Source organism: Silurus aristotelis, assembly GCF_946808225.1.
Source record: "Silurus aristotelis genome assembly, chromosome: 2".
In the NCBI taxonomy this organism is placed as follows: domain Eukaryota; kingdom Metazoa; phylum Chordata; class Actinopteri; order Siluriformes; family Siluridae; genus Silurus; species Silurus aristotelis.
Window position 1 is genome coordinate 28,685,220 of NC_139575.1, and position 21,472 is coordinate 28,706,691.

At 38.2% G+C, this 21,472-nt stretch overlaps 2 protein-coding genes across 2 annotated transcripts in view; both read left to right on the plus strand.

The window, feature by feature from the left end:
• Positions 1-21,472, plus strand: part of LOC310722064 (oxidative stress-responsive serine-rich protein 1-like) — a 190,834-nt gene that overhangs the window by 67,456 nt on the left and 101,906 nt on the right. The window lies entirely within an intron of this gene.
• uqcc1 (ubiquinol-cytochrome c reductase complex assembly factor 1) overlaps positions 10,256-21,472 on the plus strand; it is a 29,256-nt gene continuing 18,039 nt past the window's right edge. Inside the window, exons 1-5 of the mRNA XM_083534387.1 lie at positions 10,256-10,493; positions 12,525-12,626; positions 19,228-19,335; positions 20,195-20,267; positions 20,764-20,821. Of these exons, the coding sequence (XP_083390513.1) occupies positions 10,416-10,493; positions 12,525-12,626; positions 19,228-19,335; positions 20,195-20,267; positions 20,764-20,821 (419 nt within the window). The 5' untranslated portion in view covers positions 10,256-10,415. The remainder of the gene's footprint in view (positions 10,494-12,524; positions 12,627-19,227; positions 19,336-20,194; positions 20,268-20,763; positions 20,822-21,472) is intronic.

Here is a 21,472-nt window from a genome sequence, read left to right on the forward strand (position 1 = left end):
AAAAAAGTAGGCAGGAGTACAAGGAGATGCGGCAGCAGGTAAAGAGGGATGTGGCGAAAATCCAAGGAAAAGTCATATGAGGAGCTATATGAGAAGTTGGACATTAAGGAAGAAGAAACGGATTTGTACCAATTGGCCAGGCAGAGGGACCGAGCTGGGAAGGATGTGCTGCAAGTTAAAGCAATAAAGGATGGAGATGGAAATGTGTTGACTAGTGAGGAAAGTGCGTTGAGAAGATGGAGGGAGTATTTTGAACAGCTGATGAACAAGGAAAATGAGAGAGAGCAAAGGTTGGATGGTGTGGAGATGGTGAAGCAGGAAGTGGATAGGATTAGTAGGGAAGTGAGAGCAGCGATTAAGAGGATGAAGACTAAAAAGTCGGTTGTACCAGATGACATACCGATAGAAGCATGGAGATGTTTAGGAGAGATGGCAGTGGAGTTTTTAACCAGGTTGTTCAACAAGATTGTACAAGGTGAGGGGATGTCTGAGGAATGGAGAAGAAGTGTGCTGGTACCGATCTTTAAGACTAAGGAAGATGTGCAGACCTGCAGTAACTACAGGGGAATAAAGTTGATCAGTCACACCATGAAGTTATAGGAAAGAGTAGTGGAAGCCAGGCTGAAAGAAGAGGTGACCATCTGTGAGCAACAATATGGTTTCATGCAGAGGAAGAGCACAACAGACGCATTACTTATGTATGTACGGCTGTGGCAAGGAAAAACTCCCTTTGATTTCATGAGGAAGAAACCTTGAGAGGCACCAGACTCAAAAGGGGAACCCATTCTCATTTGGGTGACATCAAGAGTTTGATCATAAATCTTTCAACAATACAGAACACTGGAGAGAGAGAACTAACATGAGCACTGGAGTATAAGATTATAAGTAATGTTCTTTCTACAGTCTTATACAGTCTTTATGGTTATAAAACTAGGAGCTACTGATCAACTCATAAAATAGCTCAACATTTGTGATCATCACAGATCCAGCACCAGCTTCTCCATGCCAGAGCCTTTAAACACTCAAGGAGTGTGTGTTAGAGAAGTGAAGAAAAGAGTGCAGGCAGGACGGTGTGGGTGGAGAAGAGTGGCAGGAGTGATTTGTGAAAGAAGTGAGGAAGAGCACATCTGCAAGAGTGAACAGGAAAGTTGATGGGACTGTGGTTATGAGACAGTGGCATTAACTAAAAGACAGGAGGTTCAGCTAGAGGCAGCAGAGCTAAAGATGTTGAGGATTTTGTTTGGAGTGACGAGGATGGACCAGATTAGAAATAAGTTTATTAAAGGGACAGATTATGTAATGCGTTTTTTCAGACAAGGTGAGGGAGGAAAGATTGAGATGGTTTGGACATGTGCAGAGGAGGGACATGGGGTATATCCGTAGGGGAATGCTGAGGATGGAGCCGCCAGAAAGGACGAAAAAGAGGAAGGCCAAGGAGGAGGTTTATGGATGAGGTGAGGGAAGGCATGCAGGTAGTTGGGTTGAAAGAGTCAGATGTAGAGGACAGGGGGGTGGAGACGGATGATCCACTGTGGCGACCCCTAATGGAAGAAGCCGAAAGAAGAAGTCAATTTAGGAAGTAGCAATAAAAACGCTGTCAGCTGGTAATATTGAATTTCTGACACTGCCAGAAAATGTTTACCAATTTTAATAATGCCGATCTAACCTCTGTCGGTGTAGGACCAATATTCACAAGCCAGGACCAAAGAAATTGCCACGATTTTTTCATGTTGGACAACTTTTGTCAGGGACAGCCTAAAAACTTACAATATATATCTGGCATTAGACAGAGCAGCTATCTAATTGCAAGCTATTTTAAAACTGACAAAACTGGAAGAATTAATCAGAGCCATTGCACAAGAATTGGGTGAAACCAAGAGAACAAGTTGGATTGTCAGGAAAAAAGATCTACTTACTGTATTTTCTAACAACCAGTCATGGAACAGCAGTTAAATAAAGTAACATAATGTAGAAAAAAAAAAACGGTAGTCAGTGACATCACCACAAGGTGAAGGTATACCAATCTACCATTTCATGAAGACTTCAAAAACAGAAAAATAACAATACCACAAAATGCAAAACACTATTTAGCAGCACAAACTGGAAAGCCAGACTGAAATTTTCAAAGAAATTCTATGATAAGTCACTCAAGCTAAATATTAACCTCACTGTATGAAAAGGCCGAATTGTAGAGGAAGAAAGGATTTGCTTATAATGTTTGAACATATTAGCTCATCAATCAAGTACCATAGAGGTAGTGGCATGGCTTGGGCTTGCATAGCTACTTTTGGAACGGGGCTCACTAACCTTTATTAATGGTGTAACTCATAGTGGAATCAGCAGAATGAATTCCACAGTTTACAGAAGCATTTCGTCTGACCATTTACAGAGGACTGCATCACTATGCAGCAAGTTAAATTTCCAACACAAAACAGGACTTCATAGAGGAACAGTGGAAGGTTTCAGACTTGCCAAGTCAACCACCAGACATTAACCCATTTGTACCAGTAAAACCATGTACCAGTAAAACAGAGACTAGGGATTAAACAACTTCAAAATTAGACTAATATGGTGAAGGATTCCTTATTTCCACAATTGTTTTATGTTGGTGCAACATGTAATGTGTTAAAATTCAGTTTTTAATGTTCTGACAATAACTTATTGCTGTCAACACACTAACATTTAAGTTTCTGTATTAGTTTTACATATTTTGGTTTAAATGTAAAAGATTTTTTGTTTTTGTTTGTTTCCTATCTTCTTCCTTTTGTTCCTAGAATGCACTTACAGTGCGTCTGCAATTAAAAATAAGATTCTTTATTTAAAATTGGAAGATTGTGGTGGGGTGGTTTAAATAATTTTTGTCCTAGTTGGGCTGTCATACAAGCAGGAAACTTGTTGGCAAACCTGGCAACCCTCACTATTGTTATTATTTTTGAGACACATGTAGGTTTGTATTTTTATATACAACTAACAAGATGGGTAAGGCAAAAACACACAAGATATGAACAGCAGTGAATAAGTGGAGGAAAGTTCACTTGGATGAGTCTATGTATAACACTGTTGCTCCAACAGAAGAACTTACTTAAGATAAAGACCAGGAGACAGCAGTCTGGTAGCATTTTCCTTTCACTGCATCTTGGTAGCATCTTCTTTCCAGGTATATAATTGAATAATTGAAAAGGTTAAGTATAGATTAACTCTCCAATCTTCCCTGCTCTTGGAGAGAACAACCCCAAACATTTAAGATTCCACCTCCATATTTAACCGTGGGTGTAACACACCAAGAGCAAGGAAAATTGGAGAGTTAATCCATACTTAACCTATATGGATTTCATTCTTAACATTCTATGCCAGTACCACTTAATTCTATCTGGACTGCATTTCATTTGAACAAACTTTACGATACAACAAGACAATGACCTGAAGTATAAGTCCAAGCATCGTGAGATAGCAAATTACAGAACAAACAGTTGGCTGAAGTGTTATCTCTAATGGAATGGTCTGCCCAGTTATCTGACCTAAAGCCTACTGAACTGCTCTGGGATAAACTCAAGGACAGGAGAAAATTTCCAACTAGCAAAAAATGCATGGCAAATTATTTCAGGTGAATGTTTAAAAAAACAAACTGTACTGATGCCAAGAGTTGATGTTCATTCTAAGGGAGACTTAAAATTTTACATTTGTACATTTATATATTTGTTTGGTCAAATCTTCGTACCATTAAATTGCTTAGTTTGTTGCATATAAACAAAAGAAACATGCCTGTGTCTCTCTAAAATGCTATAAGACTAGGTGTTTTTGAAAGACAATGTGCTTTTGTACTTTCAGTGACTGCTATGAGAGAGAATAGCATAGAAGGTGGCATTTGTAACACACAAACACACACACAATTAGAGCATGAACTTTCAGTGAAATGTTAGGTAGTGACAACTTCATTTGAGTTGCAAAGGAGTTTTTTAATGTGTAAAAAAGCACTTCTAAAAAAATTTAAGTGAGCCAGTGGCAGAGAAGTATATAAGGGGTGGTGCAGGACATGCATTAGGACAGTGTGACAGCAGTGAAGTCTGCAGTAGGAATGACAGACTGGTTCAGGGTGGAGGTGGGATTGCATCAAGGATTGGCTCTGAGCCCTTTCCTCTTTTCAGCGGTGATAGACAGGTTGATAAACGAGGTCAGACAGGAGTCCCCATGGACTATGATGTTGCAGACAATATTGTGATTTGTGGTGAGAGTAGGGAGCAGGTTCAGAAGAGCCTGGAGAAGTGGAGGTATATGCGCTGGAGAGAAGGGGAAGGAAGGTCAGTAGGAGTAAGACAGCGTTCATGTGTGTGAATAAGAGGGAGGGCAGTGAAGTGGTGCGTTTGCAGGGAAAAAAGGTGGAGAAGGTGGAGGAGTTTAGGTGCCTAAGGTCAATAGTGTAAAGTAATGGATAGTGTGTTAGAGAAGTAGAGAAAAGAGTGCAGGCAGGGTGGAGTGAGTGGAGAAGAGTGGCAGGAGTGATTTGTCATAGAAAGGTATCTGCAAGAGTGAACGGGAAAGTTTATAGGACTGTGGTGAGACCTGCTATGTTGTATGGTTTGGAGACAGTGGCATTGAGTAAAAGACAGGAGGAGGAGCTGGAGGTGGCAGAGTTAAAATTGCCTTGATTTTCATTGGAAGTGACGAGGATGGACAGGATTAGAAATGAGTTTATTAGAGGATCTGAACAGGTAGGACATTTTGGAAACAAGTTAAGAAAGGCTAGATTAAGATTGTTTGGTAATGTGCAAAGCAGGGACATGGAGTATATAGGGAGAAGACTGCTAAGGATTGATCTGCCAGGTGGGAGGAAAAGAGGAAGGACAAGGAGGAGTTTTTTGGATATGGTGAGGGAAGACATGCAGGTGGTTGATTTGAAAAAGGCAAAAAATATACAGGACAGGGTGGTATTATGACAGAGCACCGCTGTGGTGACCCCTAACAGGAGCAGCCGAAAGAAAAAGAAAAAAAAGCATGCAGCTTTGGGGAACCTTTGCCTCCTCCGAATAATTCCTCCACATATTCACATATATACACATGGGATTCTAAAATTATGGCCATTGTATGTTTATTTGGAAATAGGATTGACGTAAATGTAAACTTTTATAACTCACGCCTTGAAAAAAAAAAAAAATATTCAGCATTCACAACACATTGAAAGGATTTTTAGGTACATATACTGCTGTAAGGGGCACTAAAATAACCTGTTCATGTCCATCTGGCTAGATTTAGCTCTGCAATTTTTTACTTGCAGAGCTGACATAGTTTTTTTTTTATTGGTATAACAGTACCTGTTGTGGTGCAATAACACCCAAAAACGTTCACAAATTTCCCTTAACTGCATTCTTTTCACTAAAAATCATTCTCTATGGAGTCTCTGAATGACCATTTCTCCAAGACCTTGGACCGTACCCCATGAAACGAGCCATAATTCTAGCCACATGCTTTCCTGCTCCCCTCCCATTTCCTCAATGTTTCCTCTGCACATAATGAAGCAGCAGTGAAAGCTAGACAAATATTTCATTGGCAATAAGAGTGACATTCTCCTTCCTGGATTTGAAACATGAAAACTGGGGGACTTGTGGCAGTTAAATTCGCACAGTACTAAGGAAGAGACTCTCACCTACCATAAACAGTCTTTTGTGCACAGAAAACCAAAAACATTACCTCACCTAGTCCCTGCTGTGAAAACATCCCAACTTCAAAGACCTTGACTGTTTTTATGCCTTCAATGCATGTGCTTTAGTGAGATGGTGACATGTATTATTTTCTTAATATTTCATGCATAATGGGCATTACTTATTTTGTGATTTTTGGATGCACGGCCCAATGCCTGGATACCTTTGAACAATTTGTTAATGCAATGATGCATGCCTTTGTTTACTCAATTACCTGGGAGCTGTGAAATCACATATACCATTAACCTTTTACTTAGACTTGTGCCTAAAATTGCGAGTTTGGATGAGTAGAACCTTTTTAGATTGCATCATTTCTTTCTTACACACCTTATAAAGCTCAATCTATATTCAGTTACAGTGGACCATATGAGAAGTGCTTAAAATGTCAAAATAGCGTACCCTAAGTACAAACCCGATTCCAAAAAAGTTGGGACACTAAACAAATTGTGAATAAAAACAGAATCCAATGATGTGGAAGTTTCAAATTTCAATATTTTATTCAGAATACAACATAGATGACATATTAAATGTTTAATCTGAGAAAATAGTATAATTTTAAGGGAAAAATAAGTTAAATTTCATGGCATCAACACATCTCAAGAGAGTTGGGACAAGGCCATGTTTACCACTGTGTGGCATCCCCTCTTCTTTTTATAACAGTCTGCAAACGTCTGGGGACTGAAGAGACAAGTTGCTCAGGTTTAGGAATAGGAATGTTGTTCCATTCTTGTCTAATACAGGCTTCTAGTTGTTCAACTGTCTTAGGTCTTCTTTGTCGCATCTTCCTCTTTATGATGCGCCAAATGTTTTCTATGGGTGAAAGATCTGGACTGCAGGCTGGCCATTTCAGTGCCCGGATACTTCTTCTACACAGCCATGATGTTGTAATTGATGCAGTATTTAGTCTGGCATTGTCATGTTGGAAAATTGTTACCGGGCCGCACAAAAATAATACATAACTTACATTATTTCCATTTTAGTTATTATCTGATTCTGAAAGGTTTCATTATATATATACAGTGGGTACGGAAAGTATTCAGACCCCCTTAAATTTTTCACTCTTTTTTATTTTGCAGCCATTTGCTAAAATCATTTAGGTTCATTTCTTTTCCTCATTAATGTACACATAGCACCCTATATTGACAGAAAAACACAGAATTGTTGACACTGTTGCAGATTTATTAAAAAAGAAAAACTGAAATATCACATGGTCCTAAGTATTCAGACCCTTTGCTCAGTATTTAGTAGAAGCCCCCTTTTGATCTAATACAGACAGGAGTCTTTTTGGGAAAGATGCAACAAGTTTTTCACACCTGGATTCAGGGATCCTCTGCCATTCCTCCTTGCAGATCCTCTCCAGTTCTGTCAGGTTGGACGGTAAACGTTGGTGGACAGCTATTTTTAGGTCTCTCCAGAGATGCTCAATTGGGTTTAAGTCATTGCTCTGGCTGGGCCATTCAAGAACAGTCACAGAGTTGTTGTGAAGCCACTACATCGTTATTTTAGCTGTGTGCTTAGGGTCATTGTCTTGTTGGAAGGTAAACCTTCAGCCCAGTCTGAGGTCCAAAGCACTCTGGAGAAGGTTTTCATCCAGGATATCCCTGTGCTTGGCCGCATTCATCTTTCCCTTGATTGCAATCAGTCGTCCTGTCCCTGCAGCTGAAAAACACCCCCACAGCATGATGCTGCCACCACCATGCTTCATTGTTGAGACTGTACTGGACAGGTGATGAGCAGTGCCTGGTTTTCTCCACACATACCGCTTAGAATTAAGGCCAAAAAGTTCTATCTTGGTCTCATCAGACCAGAGAATCTTATTTCTCACCATCTTGGGGAACTCCATGCGGGTTTTCATGTGTCCTGCACTGAGGAGAGGCTTCCGTCGGGCCACTCTGCTATAAAGCCCCACTGGTGAAGGGCTGCAGTGATGGTTGACTTTCTACAACTCTCTCCCATCTCCCGACTGCATCTCTGGAGCTCAGCCACAGTGATCTTTGGGTTCTTCTTTACCTCTCTCACCAAGGCTCTTCTCCCCCGATAGCTCAGTTTGGCCGGTCGGCCAGCTCTAGGAATGGTTCTGGTCGTCCCAAACGTCTTCCATTTGAGGATTATGGAGGCCACTGTGCTCTTAGAAACCTTAAGTGCAGCAAAAAAATTTTTGGAACCTTGGCCAGATCTGTGCCTTGCCACAATTCTGTCTCTGAGCTCTTCAGGCAGTTCCTTTGACCTTAATGATTCTCATTTGCTCTGATATGCATTGTGATCTGTAAGGTCTTATATAAACAGGTGTGTGGCTTTCCTAATCAAGTCCAATCAGTATAATCAAACATTTCTGGACTCAAATGAAGGTGTAGAACCATCTCAAGGATGATCAGAAGAAATGGAGAGCACCTGAGTTAAATATATGAGTGTCACAGCAAAGGGTCTGAATACTTAGGACCATGTGATATTTCAGTTTTTCTTTTTGAATAAATCTGCAAAAAGGTCAACAATTCTGTGTTTTTCTGTCAGTATGGGGTGCTATGTGTACATTCATGAGGAAGAAGAATGAACTTAAATGATTTTAGCAAATGGCTGCAATATAACAAAAAGTGAAAAATGTAAGGGGGTCTGAATACTTTCCGTACCCACTGTATATATATATATATATATATATATATATATATATATATATATATATATATATATATATATGGTCGTATCATTTTAATATGTTTTATAAACCCACCACCCGTGAAAATATTGTCTGACATTAAACCGGTCCATGGTGCAAAAAAGGTTGGTGACCGCTGCTGTAGATGATGATAACTTTAAACTCTTTGCAATTTTTCTCTGAGAAACTCCTTTCTGATCTTGCTCCACTATTTTTCACTGCAGCATTGGGGGAATTGGTGACCCTCTGCCCATCTTGACTTTCAAGAGACACTGCCACTCTGAGAGGCTCTTTTTATACCCAATCATGTTGCCAATTGACCTTATAAGTTGCAAATTTGTCCTCCAGCTGTTCCTTATATGTACATTTAATTTTTCCAGCCTCTTATTGCTACCTGTTCCAACTTTTTTGGAATGTGTAGCTCTCATGAAATCCAAAATGAGCCAATATTTGGCATGACATTTCAAAATGTCTCACTTTCAACATCTGATATGCTATCTATATTCTATTGTGAATAAAATATATGTTTATGAGATTTGTAAATTATTGCATTACTTTTTTATTTACAACTTGTACAGTGTCCCAACTTTTTTGAATCGGGTTTGCATGTTAACCTCAAAAGTTCTGCAAAGACAAGGTCAATTCAATTGTTTTTGCTTCACTCTAAAAACGTGTTTTAAACAAATCTCCTGATAATTTAGATCAACCTGGCCTATTTTGTTGGAATGCACCAATTTTTCAAACAAAAAAACACAAAAAATATTGGAACATTTAAAGGACAGGTTTTTTTGGGGTTTTTTTTGCCCAGTTGTGCCCTGTTAGATTGACTCATAAAAATGTATAGTTCTAAATGTTTACTCTCAGTTAGAGCCCTGGGTTTATTCTGTAAAGGCTACAACTCTTGTTAAAAAAATTATTAACCAATAAGAATTCTCTATCTATGTAAGAAAAGCAAACCAGGTTAAACTGTGGAAAGAGGGACAATTGCTCGAGTAGACCACAAGCATTAGGCAGAGCCTTTTGAAATTTCAAACATTCTGAAGGGTTCTGAAAAATAGGAATTACTGGTGTACTATTAACAACCAGAGATTGAACAAGACAGTGAACCGAAATACAACACAGGACTTCATCAGAGAAAAAAGTAGAATTTTTAAGAAAGGCCAAGTCACTCAGCATACCATAACCAAGCTGAGCATGTATTTCACCTCCTGAAGAGGGGAGAGAGGGGACAAACCCCTCCAAAATAAACAAAAATTAAAAGAATTTGTGAAAATACAAAAGAGCTGTGAAAATTAAACGGCGAACGATGCAGTTTGGTGTTATTGCAAACAAGGGATATGCAAGCAAATATGTTATTTACTTAATTTAACTTTCAGCTCTGACAATCAGTTCCAATAGCTTTATCTATGAGTAAATGTCAGAGAAAGAAAACTGAATTTCTGCTTCGAAGTGCAGAAAGTATTTTTTGTTTCAAAACGAAAAGTTGTTTTCTGTCATGAGGATAAAAGAAAAAAGATTTAGAGCATATTTTAGAGCAGAAATTACAACGTGTAGAGAGCAGTAAACAGTATGGAGCCCCACTGGCGACACCACTCATCTAAATAAACCATACTAATGTGTGGCCAAGACTTAGTAAGTCATAGATCTTTCTTTTTTATAAGGCATGATTAGAAGAAGACTGCTTGTGGAATCAACGGATACACATAAGGTAAGCTTTTGTTTGTTTGATTGTTTTTGTAGAGGTGTTATACATTTTTATTGAAATAAAGCATTATTATATTTTTAAACTTTATAAGCTTTGACCGTAGACAAACTAAATTATTTCTTTCCCCGGCTTAAATGATAATAAAGTATACCCACGTGCAGTCAGTAGCGAGGCTGCGCACCAGAACGCTTAAACGCCGTCTCGTTTTCTAGCCGTGCCTGTTTGACGGCAGAACATCTCCTTGACATTGTTGGGAAAGTGGGCGGGAGGAGAGCGGTGTTATACAACGTGGAGGCAGTTAGCAGAAAACAAACCCTGCTCCTTGCTGCTCTAAAGTTGCAATATAGTGTATAGCTAAATCATGTTTCGGCGCCCGTTGCAGCATGGCTTCAGGCAGTTATTAAGGTCGTCTCTTTGCAGTAGGACTGTCTTCGCAAAGGTAATTTATTAGTCCTTTAGCTACGAGCTAAGATGCACAGTGTCATTGGAGTTCTTATTAGCGCGTATAGTTTTGCCTTTAAACTACCGCGACTGTTCGCGATGAAGGTGATTAATGGGCAAGCATGAGCTTCATAATAGTTCTAACCTCAGATACAGCTATATTATGGATTCTTTTGTTATTAAACTTTGGCCAGACCTCACGTCATACAGACACACAACCCAATTTTCTTATATAAGTTAGTTTAAATTATACAATATATATAAACCTCTTGAAACTAAAAAAAATTCATTGTGTTATAAAAGTACTGATTATATTTTTCTTTATTTTCTTCTGGCAGATTTAGGTTGACTTTAATTCTCTCTTGTTTATGGGACATTTAATAATAATAATAATAATAATAATAATAATAATAAACGTGATGTCATGCATTTTAAACGTGATGTCATGCATCTTAATTAATGTCCTGTTCGTTTTGCAGTAATATTTAGTAATAATATTCCAGTCCAAATTCACTGATGTATGATTGGTCAAGTGCAATAGTCTGACCTTAACCTAAAATTTTATTATTATTATTTTTTATTTATTTATTATTATTATTATTATTTATTTATTTATTTTTAAAAGATTGTTACAGTCAGGTTGTTGTTAATTCAAACTTTTGAACCTGATTGTATTCCTAATGCCCATATTAATTTTATTCATTTTTATTTGTATAGCGCTTTCAACAATGAACATTGTCTCAAAGTCGCTTTACACAGATAATGTGGTGATAAAAATGAATAAGATGTTCTTTATAAGTGTAAGTTTGTCCCTGATGAGCAAGCCGGTGGCAACTGTGGCAAGGAAAATCTCCCCGAGGTGGCATAAGGAAGAAACCTCGGGAGGAACCAGACTCAAGAGGGAACCCATCCTCATCTGGGTTGCACCGAATGTCCGTTTATTACAGAAAAACAATATTTAGGTGTGCAGTGATGATCAGATGCAAACTGTAGTCCTGAGTCAGTGTAACAGACTGTTGACCTTAACTACAGTCCAAATCCATTCTCAAAGCATCCTCATATCAGCTGCTTCCAAAAACAGTGAGTCCTTCAACATCATGGTTACAACCTCATAATCCATACAGCATAATCCAAAAATGCTTCGTACTAAAATCCATAACGTTAAAATTTTGTTGGTATAAAAAGATTTTTTATATCAAATATTACATAGTTTATACAAAAAAGGAAATGTAGATCAATGTTGGTTCAATCAGACCAGAGACTCTTGTTCCATACAGTCTGAGAGTCCATCAAGTGCCTGTTGGCAAACTCCAAGCAGGCTTCCGTGAGTTTTGCATTGTCTGGCCACTCTGCCATAAAGCCGAGATCGGCCCAGATCGGTGGAGGGCTGCAGTGATGGTTGTCCTTCTGGAACTTTGTACCATCTCCACACAGGATCTCTGAAGCTCAGTCAGAGTGACCATTGGGTTCTTGGTCACCTCTCTTACTTACCATCGCCCTCGATTGCTCAGTTTGGCTGGGCAAACAGCTCTGGGAAGAGTCCTGATTGTGTCAGTTTTTTTCCAAGATTCCCCTTTGGAATCTTCAGTGCAGCAGCAATTTTTTGTAGCCTTTCCCAGATCTGTGCCTTGCAACAATCCTGTCTCTGAGCTATGCAGTTAATGTTTAATAAATGATCCTATATAATATATAATTTCCAGGCAGTGTGCATAATTTTTTTCTTTTAATGTCATATTGTACTGCTCACATTCGCTTCTTTTTACCACTTTTTCTTTTTGCATAACATTATTCAGAAATGTAGATTTGTGATTTGTTAATAATGTGATTTGGTAGCCTTCAAAAAGTCAACCTGCTCAAATGTGGCACTTTCAGTTTTATTTCTTTGTTTAAAATATGGTACATTTTGTAGACCTTTGCTTTAATGTTTGCTCAAATGTAACCATTTTATGTGATAACAGAAGGTAAAATGGTTACATGTAAGCAAACAATAAAGCATCTTTTAATGACTGTACTTTTCTTTCTTTTTTAGGCCACTGAGCAGGATCTTGCCAAAGCTTTGGTGTCTTGTCGTTGCACAGGAGCAGTACTGCATACTCTGACACAATGCCGAACACTTCACAGCACACACGAGGTGACTAAACGTTATTGCTTTGTTTGTTTGTTTGTTTATCTGAATAAAGCTCAGATGTTTGCAGAAAATCCATTAAATAAATTAGTTACTTCATCAGCCCCAGGAATGTCTGCTTAGTCACAGAGACTGGAATTCTTGTACACTATTTGGGTGAAAGTATGTGAAAAAAAATTGGCGTTCACACTCACTTTCACATGCGCTTCTCTTCCAAACTGTTGCCATAAATGTATTCACAAATTAGAATCATTAAAATTTCTCTTTTCTGGAAGTGATAAAGAGAAACATGTTCCTTCATGACAATGCCCATGTGCACAAAAGAATCTCCATGAACTCGTTTTGCTAAGTTTGGAGCTGAATAACTTGAAGGACCTGCAAAGAGCACCGAACTCCTTCCCTACTGAGTACCGTTGGGATGAACTGGAACGTTGATTGTGAACCAGTGGGACAATTCGCAGAATGGGGGCATATAATATTTTTTTTCTTCTTCGAAGGAGTAGTTTTGTAAACATCAGGTTGTAAGTGTTTGTTTTTACATAACTTTTACCATTTGTATGCTGCTGTCATTCACTAATGTCTGTGATGAATACATTTTTTCAGTAATTTACCACAATGGTTATTTATTTTAACAAACTGCCGATGAAAACAGAGGGTAACAGGGGAATTTTGTAGCCTTGCGATTTGCAAGTGTGTATGTAATTATTTCGCATGCAACGTTCCTGCACAGCTCCTTTAGAACTTGTATGTAGATCATGATTCTGTAAATAATTTTTGTGCTGAATGCCAAATTAAGTGCAATATACTGAAGAGTGCATACCAGATAGATAGATAGATAGATAGATAGATAGATAGATAGATAGATAGATAGATAGATAGATAGATAGATAGATAGATAGATAGATAGATAGACATATGTACAGTGAATTAATATAATGGCTATAGCAGTGAAGAGTTGTGTGGAGATCTGCTGTGGTGAAGGTGCTCAGTGGCAGGTAGTCGGCCATATACAGTGAGAAAAATAAGTATTTGAACACCCTGCTATTTTGCAAGTTCTCCCACTTAGAAATCATGGAGGGGTCTGAAATTGTCATCGTAGGTGCATGTCCACTGTGAGAGACATAATCTAAAAAAAAAAAAAATATCCAGAAATCACAATGTATGATTTTTTTTTAACTATTTATTTGTATGATACAGCTGCAAATAAGTATTTGAACACCTGAGAAAGTCAATGTTAATATTTGGTACAGTAGCCTTTGTTTGCAATTACAGAGGTCAAACGTTTCCTGTAGTTTTTCACCAGGTTTGCACACACTGCAGCAGGGATTTTGGCCCACTCCTCCACACAGATCTTCTCTAGATCAGTCAGGTTTCTGGCCTGTCGCTGAGAAACATGGAGTTTGAGCTCCCTCCAAAGATTCTCTATTGGGTTTAGGTCTGGAGACTGGCTAGGCCACACCAGAACCTTGATATGCTTCTTACAGAGCCACTCCTTGGTTATCCTGGCTGTGTGCTTCGGGTCATTGTCATGTTGGAAGACCCAGCCTCGACCCATCTTCAATGCTCTAACTGAGGGAAGGAGGTTGTTCCCCAAAATCTCGCAATACATGGCCCCGGTCATCCTCTCCTTAATACAGTGCAGTCGCCCTGTCCCATGTGCAGAAAAACACCCCAAAGCATGATGCTACCACCCCCATGCTTCACAGTAGGGATGGTGTTCTTGGGATGGTACTCATCATTCTTCTTCCTTCAAACACGTTTAGTGGAATTATGACCCAAAAGTTCTATTTTGGGCTCATCTGACCACATGACTTTCTCCCATGACTTCTCTGGATCATCCAAATGGTCATTGGCAAACTTAAGACGTGCCTGGACATGTGCTGGTTTAAGCAGGGGAACCTTCCGTGCCATGCATGATTTCAAACCATGACGTCTTAGTGTATTACCAACAGTAACCTTGGAAACGGTGGTCCCAGCTCTTTTCAGGTCATTGACCAGCTCCTCCTGTGTAGTTCTGGGCTGATTTCTCAATTTCCTTAGGATCATTGAGACCCCACGAGGTAAGATCTTGCATGGAGCCCCAGTCCGAGGGCGATTGACAGTCATGTTTAGCTTCTTCCATTTTCTAATGATTGCTCCAACAGTGGACCTTTTTTCACCAAGCTGCTTGGCAATTTCCCCGTAGCCCTTTCCAGCCTTGTGGAGGTGTACAATTTTGTCTCTAGTGTCTTTGGACAGCTCTTTGGTCTTGGCCATGTTAGTAGTTGGATTCTTACTGATTGTATGGGGTGGACAGGTGTCTTTATGCAGCTAATGACCTCAAACAGGTGCATCTAATTTAGGATAATAAATGTAGTGGAGGTGGACATTTTAAAGGCAGACTAACAGGTCTTTGAGGGTCAGATTTCTAGCTGATGGACAGGTGTTCAAATACTTATTTGCAGCTGTATCATACAAATAAATAGTTTAAAAATCATATATTGTGATTTCTGGATTTTTTTTTTTAGATTATGTCTCTTACAGTGGACATGCACCTGCGATGACAATTTCAGACCCCTCCATGATTTCTAAGTGGGAGAATTTGCAAAATAGCAGGGTGTTCAAATACTTATTTTCCTCACTATATAAAATTACACACTCGCACATACATACACACTACATTGCCAAAAGTATTGGTTCACCTGACCTTTCCTGATATATGCGGTTATTTTCCAAACTGTTACCACAAAGCTGAAGGCACTCAATTGTACAGGACATCTGTAGATGTGCTATAATAAAATGTTGCATTCATTCGAACTTGGAAACCCAAACCTGTTCCAGCATTGCAATGTGCATAAAGTAAGCTCATTGAAGATCTGGTTTACATGCTTTGAAGATGAAGATCTTAAGTGGCCTGAAAAAGTCATATACAGTGGTACCCCGCTTATCGACCGGCTCGGACATCGAACTTTACGCTTAGCGAACAGTTTTTTGACCAAAATTTGCGCCCGCTGAACGACCAAATGCCTGCTTATCTACCTTTTTTTTTTTACCCTGACCCACGTGGAGCGAGGGCAAGGATCTTCCCAGTCTCGCCTCAGCCTTCGTGGAGAGAGCATCTATTGTAAATTTAACTTCGGTTTGTGAACAATAGTGTTATTTAGCGGTCAATATAACAGTTTAGTGCGTGTATATTGCATGTACATTCGCTCTTCGACCTTTTCGCATTTCGACCGGTTTTAAGGAACGGATTAAGGTCGATAAGCATTACCATGCTTTTTGACCAGGTTGCCCAATACTTTTGGCAGTTTAGTATATATTATATATATATATATATATATATATATATATATATATATATATATATATATATATATATATATATATATATATATATATATATATAATATGACATGTCATAGAAAAATGGCATCAAACCAAAAATATTATCTTTATTAGGTCTATTAAGACTTGGAGGAAAAATGTCATGCGATTATTGTGGTCAAAATTACAATATGTGATTGCGATATAATAAATGGTTTCATGAGATCACTTGATTGGTTATCATGGAAATTGCACACAGATTATATTAAAATTAATAATATTTTACAAAATGACATTTGCATTAATGTAAACATTTTTTCTCCAAGGTACAGCTGAATTAAATAAAACATTTGAAACATTTAATAGAAACAAACAGGGAACACCCTGCGACTGCCCTCAGGCCATTTCAATTATTTACCTGTTTTCCTGCTAAAGTTTAAGATACAGTATATTTGTTTACATACTTGAATACAGGCAATTTTGCAATCATTTATTATAAAATTTGTGAAACCTTTTTTATGAATTTTGTCCATGGTTCCAAAAGGCTCGAAACGGCCCGGTTTACACAGGATGTAACAGACAGACAGACAGACAGACAGACAGACAGACAGACAGACAGACACTGGGCAGAGCTGATTGAGTGTATGGGGATGTGTGTGGGAAAGCGGAGGTTGCCAGGTGAAGGTGCGCCAATCCGCGCGAGTTACACATAGGCGCCAAGGAAAGATGTGCATTACTGCGAGTGGGTGTGTGTCCCTGCGTGAGTATGAGAAAAGGAAAGTGCCGGGGCAAAAGTGTATGAAAGGTAAAACAGACTCTGTCTTTTGAACCATCGCCTGTCATCTCTTTCTTCTAACTTGGAACCAGTGAAATCTATTACAGATTTGTCATATTGCCACATGATGTAGCAACTTTAATTGAGTAAATCTAGCACACTATCTCTCTCTGCTCAGCCTTGGTGAGCTTAAAGCTAAAATATCGCCATATAACAGGCAAATTATTTGGGTACTAGTTCAGTGTCGGTCTGCTCAGCATCCATCTTCATCTGGTCTCCGTGCTGCACACACCGGAATGTCACCTGACCATACACTGAGACTATCTGGTCTTTTTTTTGGTTTGTTAAAGGTGCGGAAAATCTGCAAACTGTTCTGAGAAAGTACGTGTCCACACATGCACTTACTTATTTCATTAAATCGCAACATTTGCCATCATATAATCGCACTGCGATACGATTAATCATGCAGCACGAGTCATTGTCATTTTAAAAGTGTTTTATATTTTGATTTCGCTTTGGATTTAGTGCATTGTTATTGAGGAGGCTTTTGTTTGGCACTCTTTGGTTGTCTTGGACCGAACAAAATTCATCTTTATTAGTTTGAAAAGATGGCATTTATACTTATTTTATTAAGTCCAAGACGAGGCATTATCTAGCAGACTGGCTTTTCAGATTTCTTTTACGTCATAGTTTAGATCAGAAGGTTCGCATGACTTGTCCCAGCCGTAATTGCTTTTTTAAAGTCCACTGCAAGAGCAAGGTTATTGAGGGGTGATGTTTATTAAATTACCTCAACCTAGCTAGTGATTGACTAACTAATTATTAGAGGTTCACCATAAATATTCAAACTTTGAAACATTCTTGTCCTTCTAATACACCATAAATCATAAGAAATGTATTGACGTACATCATTAACTTAAAAAAAAAAACTTATATAAAATGATCTGTAACGGTTTCTAATTGAACAAATGTTTACAAACTAAAACATCTGGCAGAACTGCCAACAGCCAAACAAGGCCCAAATGACAGATGGCCTTGGTCCATGATGTTTTAACGATGCCGGCAGTGACGCACCTCAGCTGGACTTGGCCCAGCAGTGCTGGCTACTTTTTTCCTACACAAATAGGCTACTTTTGACATGCTGCAAGTCATTTTTTTATTTATTTTTGAATGCAGGCTGGAAGTTTGTATATCTATCAAGAGAAGTCGACTGAATGTTTTTTGTTTATGCTCAAGGAAAGCCTTAATCTATCTTGTAGTGAACTAAATGGTAAAATGGTGTGGACATTCCTTGTGATTAACTCCTGTAAATACATTGCGAAATAAAAATACTGTTTGTGATACTTATTCTCATAACTTTTTTTGACTATATATTTAAAAATGACCAGTTGAACTGATGATTGTGCAAAGTCAGCGTCGCTAACAACGATGTTTATAAGAGCATTAAAGCTCTCCCAGCAGGCCAAGAATCGTTACAATATACTTACTGTCTTAGAGTAGTTACAAACAGTTGCTCAGTGTGGCGTTCACCTTTCAGCCCCTGACCACATGAAGTTTACTTTGGCTCTTGGAGTTTTTCACACTGCTTGCTGTCAAGTGACCTGAGGGCCAAACCACTAACATAACACTGAAAGCCATTTCCAGTTCTAGGAAGAGTCTTGGTTTTTCTAATCTTATTCCGTTAAGAATGATAGAAAGCGCTGTGCTCTTTAACATGATTTTATAGCCTTTCCCAGATCTGTAATATGCCACAATTCAGTCTCTGAGCTGTGCACGTAGTTTCTTTGACCCTCATAGCTTGGCTTTAGCTCTCAGGTGAATAAACTATTGGACCTTTTATATAGATAGGTGTGGGACTTTCCAAATCTTGTTAAACAGGTGGACTTTTATAAAAATGTAGACTCATCTGAAAGATGATCCAGAGAAACAGAATGCACCCGAGCTAAAATTCAACTGTCAAAATATCGAAATAGTAATGTTGGTGTGATCGCTTTTTTTTTTTTTTGGATTGCTAAATTATCAGTTTTATTTTATTTTAAGAAGAAAAAAAATCTACGCATTCTAGCATTCGGCTGCAACATAAAATATAAAAAAGAATGAATGCTTACAGCAAGTCCTGTAGGTGGTGACAGCCACTATTAAGAATTTATTTGTATTTTATTCATTTTTCTCCAATTAATAATGACTCAAGGACACCTTTTGCTTGTTAGTGTCATGTGACAGTATTCTAACATCATGCTGGCAAATGTATAATCATGTTATGATTGCTGTTACACAATTGCTGTGACACATGATTCTTGAAATGTTGCTGCTTACTGTTGGGGTGTGTGTGCACTTGGGTTTATTGTGTCTATTTTGCTTAAATCTGATGAAAAGCAGGTGCAAACTCAAGCTATGATTTTGGAGCTGTTTGGTTTAATGTTGTGTTTTTCTTTTTCTTTTTCCATACCCCCCCCCTTCCTTCTCCTCCCCCCTCTCTGTGTCTCTCTCTCTCTCTCTCTCTCTCTCTCTCTCTCTCTCTCTCATCAGCTATGTGCAGTAAAACACACACCTCAGGCTTCAGAGGAAGAAGTTGGATCATTCACTAAACTTATTGAGGCCATGGGCTTCACTGGGCCACTCAAATACAACAAATGGGTAAAATTGATTTTATGTATCTGACAGACTTGCACCCAGAGCAACCTAAAAGCATAGGGGCCTTAGTACCATCAGAAGAATTCAGAATTCAATTATGATATTGCTCAGCATTAAATTGTATTTGTCCGTTAGACCATATTTGGCAATTATAATAATAGGTTTAATATCTATATTACAAAGAAAAAAAAAAAAAAAAAAAATAATCACTATATAGTAACATTAGATTATATATGTTTATATTCATTTTATTTATTTGCATTTTAAATAACACAAGGTAAAAAAACAAAAGTATGTGTATTTTTTTTCATATATTTGAGAGAGAGAGAGAGAGAGAGAGAGAGAGAGAGAGAGAGAGAGAGAGAATCACCCATTTTTGTGTTTTTACCCTTGTTTTTTTTATATAAAATTTTTATTTTGTTGTTTTATCTTTACCCTTCTAACAATAATTAGCAGTAATATCTATAGTAGTCTACTTTGAGCAGCATAAACAGTAGACATGATCAGTTAAAACCTTTGCTGTTAAATTTATTAACTTTTACAACTAGTTGCATTTTCAATACATATTGCACATACCCTTCCAGAGGGGGGGTAGGGTGGGTGTTGCGGGGAGTGAGAATTGCTTTTTTGTTGTAATTTTTTTCCTCCTCCTTCTTCTTTCTCTGCCTCTTCCAATAAAATACCTTGGATCGAATTGCAGATGTATCCATTATACCACAGAAACTTTCCTTTTGGAGCCACTGTACAATAAAATATTCATTCATTCATTCAACAGATAGTTAATGTTTTGCCTAAACACTGTCGCATTGCAAATTGTTTTTTTTTTTTTTATTTGGTTTTGTAAATGCTTCTTTTCTTGCAGAAAATCAAAATAGCCGCATTGCGCATGTATACTTGCTGCGTTGAGAGAATCAACTACGATGAGTTTTTCGAAAGTAAGTGCTACTTTATTTTCCCTTTATTTTAACGGTTTACTTTGGTTTGGTCAGAGTGAGGTTTTCTTGAAAATATGGCAGCATGACCTAATGAGACTTGATTCATGCCCACATGGAGTCTTTTTTTTTTATTTTTTATAAAAGGACCCAAGTGCTCAAGCACCCCTCAACTTCAGCAGAAATTAAACGAGCATAAGGGGAACTCTTTATCACCATCTGAAAGATTTATGTGGCGTTTTACAGACGTTGTTTTCTTTACCAAGGGGAAAAAGCAGGTGCAAACTTGAGCCGTGATTTTGGAACGGTTTGGTTTAATGTTGTGTTTTTGTTTCTCTCTCTCTCTCTCTCTCTCTCTCTCTCTCTCTCTCTCTCTCTCTCTCTCTCTCTCTCTCTCTCTCTCTCTCTCTCTCTCTCTCTCTCTCTCTCTCTCTCTCTCTCTCTCTCTCTCTCTCTCTCTCTCTCTCTCTCTCTCTCTCTCTCTCTCTCTCTCATATAGAGTGCTCCCTCCCTGACACACTCAACTCCTGGTTTTTGGTGGCACAGCTCCATGTTTGGTGAGTGCATACTGGTGCCTCATGTTGAGCTATGCCAAAATATAATTTAATATGATATAATATCATTTGTATATTTTCGTTAGTTGAGCTGGTCCTTTTTTTCATGGACACAGTGATCTAATTTTATTGCAATTTGTTTTGTGAATTCATATTACTTTCACTGTTAAAGTCACATAAAGGCACACTCCTTATTTGTATGTAACTGGTCTGAGAATAACTGTTTAGAGTATTATTTCTATGCTATATGTCCGGTTTCTTTTCTTTTTTTCTTTCAAAGTTTATTTATTTACACTAAGGCGTTCATGCACATGTGACCGGATCTGTCTGTGTTTATGAAACTGGACTTTCACAGAATTTATGTCATCAGAATGAAGTGAATGATTAATTGTGTGTATGCATGTGACTAATACTGTGCAGAATGACCTTGTGACCTTGTGAAGTCCACCTTGGGGTTTTCGACTTACTATAGTATATACCACACCGCCCATAAAAACTTAAAGCACTTTAATTGTTTGTGATCAAAAAAAGAAAATGTATGAGGCAAAAAAATTACGGGAAACATTTTATAATCAATAATGGTTTAGTCTTTTCATGATTTAGTCTTTCTACAATTGCGTTAAAAATTGCAAGGTGTAATTTCCTGCTGAAAGA